Source organism: Heptranchias perlo, chromosome 7 (assembly GCF_035084215.1).
Source record: "Heptranchias perlo isolate sHepPer1 chromosome 7, sHepPer1.hap1, whole genome shotgun sequence".
Taxonomy (NCBI): Eukaryota; Metazoa; Chordata; class Chondrichthyes; order Hexanchiformes; family Hexanchidae; genus Heptranchias; species Heptranchias perlo.
The window spans coordinates 29,771,458-29,783,635 of NC_090331.1; the positions used below are offsets into that span (position 1 = coordinate 29,771,458).

At 42.0% G+C, this 12,178-nt stretch overlaps 1 protein-coding gene across 5 annotated transcripts in view; it reads right to left on the minus strand.

The window, feature by feature from the left end:
• thsd7ba (thrombospondin, type I, domain containing 7Ba) overlaps positions 1–12,178 on the minus strand; it is a 646,137-nt gene that overhangs the window by 72,147 nt on the left and 561,812 nt on the right. For all 5 annotated transcript variants that reach the window (XM_067987207.1, XM_067987208.1, XM_067987209.1 and 2 more), the window contains exon 20: positions 9,600–9,717. In XM_067987207.1, coding sequence (XP_067843308.1) covers positions 9,600–9,717 — 118 coding nt within the window. The remainder of the gene's footprint in view (positions 1–9,599; positions 9,718–12,178) is intronic.

Here is a 12,178-nt window from a genome sequence, read left to right on the forward strand (position 1 = left end):
AAGCCTTCTGATATTCAGACTTTATTCTGATTTTGAGTCAAAAAATCTTCTTTGCTGGGTTATAAATTTAAAAAAATGTAAACCAGCAAAACAAGTTTGGATGGAGCAATTGTACAATATTTTCAATGAAACAATTCAGAAAGGTTCGTTGTTCTCTCATGGAATTTCATTTAACCATCTCCTCCCAACTACCTGAGCATTTAAAAACAAAACACAGACACCTGCTTTTTTTTTTAGCAGCGCCAGCTTTTCTACTTTTTCCCACAGTCCCTGGCACCTGTTTTCTATATTTCTATAATGACCTGCTAGCAACAAGAGGGCAATGGAAATTAGTCTTGGTGGGTGGGTGGAGTGAAACAGGACAGAATGGAAATTAAGTGGAGAAAGTCCACCTGGCAGAGGCAGGATGGCTACAAAACCTCGGCTGAATATGGAGCTGCATCATTTCAAAATAAAATGGGGAGGAGGAGGGTGATGGAGCAAGTGGCTATCCATCAGCTACAGACACAGGTGAATTGATCAAGATCAAGGAGCCTGGGCTACCTGTCTTCAAAACTCTGGGGAGAAGGTACTGGCAGTATTGCGGGAAACAATTGGAGAACCAATTAGTTAGCAGGCTGGCTGGAAGCAGGGAAGTCAATACCAGTGGATGATGCAAGGATTGGGAACAGCTGCAACAAAAATTTAGTTTTATAAAATTTAGAAGTCAAGAAAGAGACAATTTAAAATAAAACAGCCTTCAGTTTGTTTTTAAAAATTCAATCTGATCATACTCCTACCATACTTTTGTAAATTGAGGCAGTCAATTTTTTTATTTTTTTTGCCCATCTGGGCAGAGATGAATAGCAAAGAATCATGGGACACAGGGGCTCAGAAATAGCACTCTGTTGAGTGATGTTGAAAGGGAGAGAACCATGCTCATTAATTTTTCTTCTCCCAACATTCCCCTCACTTTGCCTGGATGGATTGCTTACCCCTCATTCTGAAAACCAGTGTTTTAGGGTTTTTAAATTGAGTTAAACCTAAATTTTACAATTTATCTTTTTGGGGACATGAAAATCAGAAGGTCTTTTAATAAATATGGCTTCTATGATAGCATATGACGTTTGATTTTGGCTTTGAAAGCCGAATCGAGTTTAGTGGGCTTCACACTGAACATAAAGATCTCCACAGAGTAGATTACTGAACTGTTGACAGCAACCATAGTGATGACCAGTACCAAAGCTAAGCACTCCTGGAGTTCTTCAAAAAATATTGTTACATATTTTGTATTAAAAACACACCAAGCATTTGATGTGGTCACACACTCAAGAAGATTTATCAATAGAGAATTTTTTTTATTACTTAGCTCCAGGCTAAAATTGAAAATCAGACAGTAAGGTCACAGCTGACAAACCACTTATAATGAAATGTTGAAATAGAAAATCAAGCATAGCCTAGAATCTAAAGTGCTCTTTCATTCCACATTCCTAAAACTCCACACAATGTGTTCCTGAATTATTCATATCGTATCCTGAAGTGCCCAAACAGTTGGAGAATTAGGACTAAACATAACAGGAAAGCAGTGATAGAGGGGAAGAGATATACTGAAATCAGAAATGAACCTTAATTAGCACTTGAGTTACAAAGGCAAAGATCATCACAAGCTAGTCAATCCTTAATATAGCAACTTCTTGACACCCACTAGGTGGGCTGTTTAGGTTAGGAAGGTCATTAAAAAATAACTTGAAATTGAACAGATTGGAATTTTACCACTTACCAGTTAAAAATGTACACTTAACCAGTAAAATGATAACTTATTTTGATTAGAGAGCTTTTCCAACATCAGTTTCTCAGTCTTCCACATTATCATTTCTATAAGTAGGGAGCAGCTATAAAAGGAATATGCTCCACCAGGAAGCTTTACAATGGACCTTGTGCTGCAATGTGAACAACACAGGCCTATAGTCATAGAAACAGAAGTAGGCCATTCAGCCATTGTGGCTATGCTGGCGCGAGCTCTTCACCTGGAATTATTTACTCTAATCCCATTTCTCTGCCTTTTTCTCCACATCCTTTTATATTCTTTCTTTTCAAATACCTGTGTAAAATATTCCATGACCTAATGACCTTCTGAAAATTTTTTGGAAATTTCTCCCTTTGTTCTTCTTATGATAATCCTGAGTCAACACTCTCTTGTTACCAATTTACCAACCAGCAGAAACAATCATTCACTTATAACTCTCTCAAAGTCTTTCATAATTAAGAAGGACTCCATTAGATCCCATCTTAAACTTCTCTGTTCCAGTGAGAAAAGTCCCAATTTTTTGAGCTGTTCTTCATAACCATAACTTCTCATTCACAGTTTATTCAATTTAAAATACATATACTTCTACTTTTTTAAAAAAAACTTTCAAGTCACCACAAGGTGGCTAGGCTTTTGAAAAGGGGACTTTCTTCTTAGCACTTCCAAATTTAAGCTGCAGGGAATGATTATCTGCCACTGAGCTTCAACTCCCAACACTCCTTGTTCACATGAACAATGGAGCATGTTGAGAGTGATAACACAATTATGGAGTAATATAGTTGTGCATCCTACCCTATGAAACTCAAGAAAGATAGCAGTCAATCTAGAGGCTGTTCACCTCATAGCGAGCTTAATATTTTTGTTTTTAATTATTAAATATATATACATATACATTTCCTTTCACATTTCAGATGTCACACTTCCGACATCACACCAGCATATTTGATGACTTCCAAAGCACTTCATGACCAATGAATTACTTTTTGAAGAGAATTACTGTAGTTTTTTATAGTTAAACACAACAGCCAATTTGCACATTGCAAGGTCCCGCAAACAGCAATAAGATGAATGACCAGTTAATCTGTTTTGATGGTGTTGATTAAGGAATGAATGTTGGCCAGGCCAATAGCTCAATTAATCTAATATCAGATGTGGTTAAATTATTAGAATCCATGATTTAAGAAAAAAAAAGATAGCGGCCATTTGGAGCTGCATTGGTTAATCAAGGACAGCCAGCATGGATTTGTTAAAGTAAAGTCATGTTTGACAAATTTAATAGAGTTTTTGAAGAAGTGACCTATTGGATAGATAAAGGGAACATAGCAGATGCAGTGTAAATGGATTTTCAGAAGGTATTCAATAGGATGTCCCACAAGAGATTTATTAGAAAAATCAGGCTTGTGGTATAAGAGGAAATGTTGGTTGACGGACAAGAAACAAAGAGTTAACATTAATGGGTAATGGTCAGATTGTAGACAGGTTGAAAGAGGTGTACCCAAGGGGTCAATGCTGTATACATTTCTGTTCTTGATATATACAGATAACTTTAACTTGGGCATAGGGAGCACAATACCAAAAGTTGTCAATGACACAGAAGGAGAGAGTTTAGCAAATAACAAAGAGGACGTAGGTTAGTGGAATGGGTAGATGGTTGACAGAAGCAATTTAATGTAAAGAAGTATGAGTTAATATTATTTGGGAGTTTATTCTCAATGGAAAAATGATGAAGGGTGTGGTGATCTGCAGAGATCTAAGGGATCAAATACATCATTCCATAAAAGTATGAATGCAGAAAGATAAAGCATTAAAAATTCAATCGTATTTGGATTTAATCAAGAGGAGGATAGAGTTCAAGAGTAAAAAAAGTAATAATAAATTTGTACCATGTGTGCGCAGTTTTGGGGGTCCCATTATAAAATTAACATTAAAGACATAGACAACTTATGGCGTAGATTCATCAGGATGAAGACCTAGATGGGAAACTGTAATTACAAGAACAGACTTGATACTGTGACTATTTTCAACGATTCAGAGAGGGCTAAAAGGAGATTTAATAGAGATTTTTTAAATTATGAAGGATTTCGATAGGGTTAATAGGGAATGACTCTTTCCTCTGTTTGGGGAACCAATAACAATGGGCCCGATTTTACCAGGCCTGCGGGTTTCCGGCGGGTTGGGTTTCACGTTCGGTGAAATTAGTGGGTTGCCCGCGCGATCGTAGCAGGCAATCCACTAATTGGATCCAATTACCTGCTCCTCCGGGCTCCGCGCTGCTGGGCTGCGCGTTGGGCGGGCTGCACATGCACAGTACGATCTGTCAGCTGGAGGCTCTCTACTTAAAGGGGCAGTCCTCCACTGACAGATGCTGCAACCAATAGAACACATTACAGCATGGAGCAGCCCAGGGGGAAGGCTGCTCCCAGTTTAATGATGCCTCACCCCAGGTATCACCAGATGGGGTGAGGAGGAAGGGGAGGACAGAGATCTTCCACCCGGTGGGCGGGAGGAAGTGGCCTGCCTCTGCCACCAAGAAGGCCTGGCTCGAGGTGGCAGAGGAGGTCACCTGCACCACCAACATATCGCCCACCTGCATACAGTGCAGGAGGCGCTCCAATGACCGCAGTAGGTCAGCCACAGTGAGAACACGTAGTCTTTCCCCTACACTCCGTCTGCCACAACACTGCCCCCACCCCACATCTCCATCGGCACCGCCAACACCACTCTGTCACATCACCCCTCATACCCACTCAAACCCCATCCTCATCTTACCTGCACCTACTCACCTCTCGAGTACTCACCCCGCCACTAACACGCAACCCAATCCTCATACAATCTCATGGCTCTATCCCATACTTACCCTCTCGTGCATCTCCCTCACGGCCAGCCTCACTCAACCTGCCACCACCTGTGCTGCAGCCACAGGGCATGCATCACATATGTGCAGTAGGCAGCGTAAGGCAAACGTGTCGTGAGCATGAAAGGGATGCACAAGGGTGTTTGAGGGTTTGTCATGGGTGTTACCTATATTGAATTTCAGAACAACTCACATGACACATTATATTGGCACCACCACTGCCATGTCTCCGCGAATCCTGTCTGTTTTGTGCAATAATGCCCGCTCCTGGGTATTACTATGAGGACCCACCACTGATGCCACCCATTGTGTCACTGCAGAGTAGGTGCAGGTGTATTTGCAGGGCTCTTCCACGCAGACGACTGAGAGACATCGGCGGTGTACCCGGCTGCACCCTGGAAGGATGCAGAGAAGTTGTGGAGGGCAGTGGTGACTTTGGCAGCGACAGGTAAGCAGATGGTGCTGGGGCCAGCCAGGAGCAGCTCGGCATGAAAGAGGCTGAAGATGTCCACGACTACATGTCGAGTGAATCTGCGCCTCCGTGTGCACTGCTGCTCGGAGAGGTCCGGGGAGCTGCGCCTCGGTCTGTGGACCCTGTGGCGAGGGTAGTGCCCTCTGCGACGCGTCTCTCTCTGCGGTAGCCCTCCCTCCTGCTGTACAGGTGGATGTGTCACAGCACTCTGTTGTGGAGCTCCACGTGTCAGAGGTGGACGGCGTGGATGGCGAGGCTGGTGATGCTGTTCGCCCTCCGAGGGGGTCAGGACTGCAGCTACGACGGCCCCCATCCGCAAGATGTACATCTGAGGGGGTCCGCAAGGTAGGCACATGTCTCCGGACCCTGGGGTGAGTATGCAGGTTGGTGAGGGGGTGGTGGAGGCCACACTTAGTGTCCCAAGTGACAGAGCGGCCTCCTGCAATGGGTGAGGGTCTCCCCCCCACCTGTCAAATGGACCTTTGCGGCTGACGGCTGCAACACGTCCAGTTCAACTAGGATTGTTTCCCCCAGTGTGGGAAACAGTCCCATGTTTCTCCAAAATCACACACAGTCCCTTAATCAGGTCAGTTAATGACCTGAACAAGCGAAATAAATACACTCAAGTGGCATCCCGCTAGCTTTAATTGCCTGTGGGATTCCCACCAGCGGGGGCTACGCACGCACCCCCGCACGTCATCGGGGAACCCAGAAGTGGGCGGGATCGTGGCGCGATCCGGTCACGTGCCTGGATATCGGGATTTTCGGGGCCCCCCCCCGCTGGAAACGCACAGGAAACCCGCCGGTAAAATCGAGCCCAATGTGTCATCAAATCAAAATTGTCACTAGGAGAGTGAGGGGAGAGGTTAGGAGAATTTTTTTTTACACAGAGGATTGTTGGAGCAAGGAATGGGAATCTTCCAAGGGAAAAATGAAGAAATATTTGAAGCAGAGGAAGATATGGGGCTATGAGGAGAGCAGAGGTAAGTGGGATTGGTTTTGGATTGCTCTAGCAAAGCAACGGCACAGGCACAAAGGACTGAATGGTCTACTCTGATCATGTACATTTCTATGGGAGCATTTAAATCCACGTCAAAAGGAAGATGGGGCCTCAGTTTACTGCCTTATCTGAAAAGAGACCAATGCCAACAATGTAGCACTCCCTCAGTACTGCATTGAAGTGTCAGCTCAAATTATGTGCTGAAATTCTGGATTGGAATTTGAACTGACTACCTTCTGATTCAACGGTGAGAGCTGTACCACTGAATCAAACTGACAGGCAAAGGCTGTTGCATGAATCTCCTGGTTAATATGGGATCATAGCTACAGTTCCTTTTGCTATATCAGTAGAATTACAAACACAAATTCACTTCTTTTCCATCAGTGTTTCGATACTGGCCTTATTAAACCTAGACCAATTAGCTCAAAGGCACAAGAAGAGAAAACATAATCTGGCATTAAATTATCCATAAATAGGTCACCAGGAATTTAATCTACCAAAATAAGTTACCTTTACTGCTGTTTTTTTAATTCATTCTTGGGATGTGGGCATCACTGGTAGGGACAGCATTAATTGCCCATCCCCAGTTCCCTTGAGAAAGTGGTGGGCCTTCTTCTTGAACCACTTCAGTCCATGTATTGGAGGTGCTCCCACAGTGCTATTAGGAAGGGAGTTCCAGGATTTTGACCCAGCAATGATGAAGGAATGTCAGTATATGTCCAAGTCAGGATGGTGTGTGACTTGGAGGTGATGGTGTTCCCATACACCTGCTGCCCTTGTCTTTTGTAGTAGAAAGTGCAGGTTTTGGAGGCACCTCCGAAGAAGCCTTGGCGAGTTGCTGCAGTGCATCTTGTAGATAGGATACACTGCAGCCACGGTAGGCTGGTGGTGAAGGGAATGGATGTTTAGGCTACTGGAGGAAGTGCCGATCAAGCAAACTGCTTTGTCTTGGATCATGTCGAGCTTCTTGAGTGTTGTTGCAGCTGCCCCTATTCAGGCAAGTGGATAGAATTCCATCACATTCCTGACTTTTTTTTATTCGTTCATCGGATGTGGGCGTTTATTGCCCATCCCTAACTGCCCTTGAGAAAGTGGTGGTGAGCCACCTTCTTCAACCTCTGCAGTCTGTGTGGTGAAGTTCTCCCACAGTGCTGTTAGGTAGGGAGTTCCTTGTAGGTGGTGAAAAGGTTTTGGAGAATCAGGAGGTAAAGCACTCGCTGCAGAATAATCAGCCTCTGACCTGCTCTAGTAGCCACCGTATTTATATAGCTGGTCCAGTTGGAAATGAGTGGTTCTGGCAGAACCCAAACTTAACATCAGTGAGCAGTGGTGAGTCAGTGTTGTTTGATAGTGCTATTGATGACTCCTTCCATCATTTGCTATGATTGAGAGTAGGCTGATAGGGCAGTAATTGTCTGTGTTGGATTTGTCCTGCTTTTTGTGGACAGGACATACCTGGGCAATTTTCCACATTGTCAGGTAGATACCAGTGTTGTATCTGTGCTGGAACAGCTAGGGGTGTGGCTAGTTCTGGAGCACAAGTCTTAAGCACTACAGCGGCATGTTGTTGGGGCCCGTGGCCTTTAACATAAGAAATAGGAGCAGGAGTAGGCCATATGGCCCCTCGAGCCTGGTCCGCCATTCAATAAGGTCATGGCTGATCTTCTACCTCAACTCCATTTTCCTACTCTATCCCCGTATACCTTGATTCCCTTAGTGTCCAAAATTCTATTGATCTCAATCTTGAATATACTCAACGACTGAGCAACCACAGCCTCTGGGGTAGAGAATTCCAAAGATTCACAGCCCTCTGAGTGAAGAAATTCTTCTTCATCTCAGTCCTAAATGGCTGACCTCTTATCTTGAGACTATAACCCACCTAGTTCTAGATTCTCCAGCCAGGGGAATCAGCCTCTCAGCATCTACCCTGTCAAGCCCTCCAAGAATTTTATACGTTTCAATGAGATCATCTCTCATTCTTCTAAACTCCAGAGAATAGGCCCATTTTACTCAATCTATCCTCAAAGGACAACAGTGCTGTCCTGTGTCCAGTGTGCTCAGCCGTTTCTTGAAGTCACATGGAGTGAATCAAATTGACTGAAGGCTGGCCTCCGTGATGGTGAGGACCTCAGGACGATGCCGAGAAGGATCATCCACTCGGCACTTCTGGATGAAGATGGTTGCAAATGCTTCAGCTCTGCCTTTGTTGATGATGGAGATGTTCATGGAGCCTCCTCTCCCTGTTAGTTAAATGTCCACCATCATTCACGACTGGATAGGGCAGGGTTGCAGAGCTTTGACCTGATATGTTGCTTGTGAGATTGCTTAGCTCTGTTTATAATATGCTGCTTTCGCTGTTTACCATGCATGTAATCCTGTGTTGTAGCTTCACCAGGTAGTTCTGGTGTTAAATACACACAGTGGGGTTAATTTTGACTTTGTGCCATCGTGCAAAACGGGCGATATTGACTTCAATGGAAATAAAAATCAGGAGAGGTGTAAAACGGGCTGCCAATTCGCTATCTCCTGTTTCACATTATCGCACAAAGCCAAAATTACCCCCAGTAGCTCTGCAAGTACAGACATGAGCAAATATGCTACGTTGTTTTGATCTGAACCTCAATTACCCAACTCGTGTAAACTTTGGGATATTACCAACCAACATGAAATGTTCCTATTCAGGTCACACAATGTTATGATTTCAGTTGTGCTCTCGCTTCTAACAATGACTACATATTTGCATTATCTAATGGTGGAGGAAGTAATAGAAATACCATAAGATGCAAATAAAATGATTAATCAGCACTAAACTGACCATCTAAAAAGAATATTGATCACAGGTCTACTGTGCAGACATGCTTTACTTTCAGAGTCACTGTAATTCATCTAAAGGTTTCTGAATTTGCAATATGTTCAGTACTGAATAATTCAGATATGCAAAATTCAAATGCTGCATCGAATATTAAATGCAAACTGTTATAAACGTGCACGGAATCTAGAATTATTATCAAATAAATTCCACATTTAAACTAGTAATATTGCAGTGAAGAGTAAAACATGTTTGACATGATTCACTACAATTATATAATGTTTATTTTGGTTGAATATAGAATATTATTTGACATCAGGAAGACACAGACAGTGAGGCAATTGCTTCCTTTCAGCCTTACCGTCGTACATCATACATTTAGAAACATTTGTTTATGTGTGCTGTGCCTTCTATGTCGGTTTTTCCCACAATTCAGCAATAAAAAATTTAAGTAATTTACAAGTACTTAAGAAACCAACAACTGAATTGTTGTGACAACCAACGTACACGTTCTCTAACTAGGCCTTATTAAATTTAAGCAATTACTATGCAATTAGCCCATTGGAATGCCACCTGCATGTCATTTGTTAGATTAAACTCAATAACTGCTTGTCTTAATATCTTATAGTGAAAGGCGAACCAATCCCTGCATTTTGACGTTCGTAAGCATGTACATACCCTCAAATCCACAAACACGGGAGCATTCAGACCATGAAGACCACCCTGACAGCTGGCAGTTTACAGGGCACTCCACAAAGCAGTACATAGATAAACGCCAGGGAGATTCCAGTTGCAGCTTGGAGAAAGGAAACAAAGAAATGTAACAGTAGACTGGCTATTCAATGGTGCAATTCAGTTACGATTCTCAATAGCACAGATATATACAACTAATGTAAATCTTTAACTTTTGAATTCTGTTTTTGCAAAGAACTTAAGTACTTTCTGGTTCTTGTTCTGCTGCATGCTCCTTGTGAGGGAGGTGAATAGTGGGAGATGAAGGGATGGATAGATATTCTGAAGGGCTTTTCCTCAAGAGATAACAGGGTAGATTGGCAGGGTAGATTGTACATAATCTGCAAGCACTGAGTTTGATGACCTTGTCACAGGTTCTTAAATATTTCAATGCATGCTAAGGAATCTTAGGATTGCTGTGATCCTGTGATTTCCCGAGATGTGCTTTTTGTGAGCACTGCTCTCCACTCGCTGAAACACCCCTTTTATTTTGTTTTGTGTTGTATTATAATTTGATTAAAACCATAAATGCTTTTGCTGTTCACTATTAGCCTTGGTCAAAACGCTTTTTCACACATAATGTAAATCTAGTGTTATCCCCATCAGCTGATGACTGGATCAGTGAAGCCACAATGACAATAATAAACAGATTAATCTATTTAAAGTATTTGGGTTCAATATAAATGTTAAACTAGGACCTGAGAACCCTTAGATTTCAACCTAAAAATGTAGGCTCTGACACTTTACTAACATCTCATTGATTTCGGTTTTATTGATGCAGTATATTTTGCTGGTGTATGCTTTACTGTTTAATTGCTGACTTTGTGTAAGCATGTCAAGCTTGACACGTTTGGAATCTGTAATCCACCAATGACATGATTTGCATGGACTTATATAGAGTTAGCTTCAAAAAATTATGTATCTAGACATACTACTGCAATAGATTGGTTTAGTGGGGCAAAAATCTATAACTCACCACTGAAAATATTAAACTGTAAAATACCACTCTTTTGTATTGGGCAATAAGATAAAGTTATACACAGGCACAAGTTTAAAAATGGTTTTGACCAAAGTATCCATATCCATTTTCAGAATGTAAAAACATTTTTCCTGACCTTTTATTTTGTTTTTAATATATTCAAAATGTGAAGCCTTCACTTTGTTCAAATTTTACAGAGTGCCATGTAATTCCTGCATGATGCGACTATAGGGGTAATTCCACAATAATACGCTCCCAGCGGGGAGCTACATTCACAGAGAGCATGGGTCAGAGAATAAAGGATATAAAGTTGTAGACCTATGTTCAACTTGTGCTCCATATGAATGCAACTCTCCACTGGGAGCACAGATCCTAGAATCAACCCATATTTCTGATTATACTTTTTGAAGATATATTTGAAACAGAATTCCCTTGCAATAAAAGGCTCTTTTAAAATTATTTATACATTTCTGGTGATATTTTTGTTTGCTGTCATCAGTGCTGGGAAATGAAAAACTTTTCCACTTCTGTACGAACGCATTCTCAGATGAGATACAACACTGATTGGATACGCAGCAAAGATTTCCCTATTCAAATGACAAAGAGAACAATGGAATGTGATGAGCTAATTTCAGACTGGCGGCATTAAGCACTTTGCACAGTTTTGAAGTTATTGTATGTGCCAAGCTAATCATGCACTATTTTTTGGGTCCACTGAGTTTTCCATTGGGAGAATGTTAAGCCACCCAGTCATCTGAGACCATAACAATTTCTGTTACTTCCTAAACAGGTAACAAACAGAGAATCATAAAGTTGAGCTATTCAGAAAATGGCCTACTTGCTCAAAAATATAAGCAAGCAAAAGTTCATGGAATATGAAGTGGACCAGGTGGTGTGGGAGATTATAGCCACAAATGGCACTAAGGGGTCAATTCCCCAAATCAGGACCAGGTGGAGGTTGCTTAACAGTTCAAGTCAATTGTAAACGACAAACGCAACTGAGAAAAGGTTTTAATACTTTCCACTACCAATCATAAAGCATAACAGAGGAGAGCCCCTCCAACATAAACAGGTGATACACTAGGAGTCAAGCAGGCAGAATTATTAGGGCACTGGATCACCATGGGCACAACACTTATCAGAAAGTTGAGGGTGGAGTGCATCTCGGTAAAGAACTTGCCTGGTTTTCCCTACATTTAAATGAACGGAGGTAAAGTTGGACGTGTTCCTTTTACAGGCTGTGCCCAAACCAATGCGATTTTGTAATATTTACTGCATCCAGACAATCCAGTGTGCCTGGACACTGAGCCAGGAAATTCTCTCCTACTATGCCATGAAAGCGCAGAGGGAGGCAGCCAAGCTGATGTGGGAGGCATCACTGACACGTTGCTGTAAGTATCTTTCAAATGATGGTTTCACTGCTCACAATGTGAATATTATGCATTATGTTAGAAAGTGTAAGCAAAAATATTAAACTGTTTAATCATGTCATGCATTAAATGAGTCAGAAATTTCTTGTTAATAACTTTACTGTTTTATGTTGATG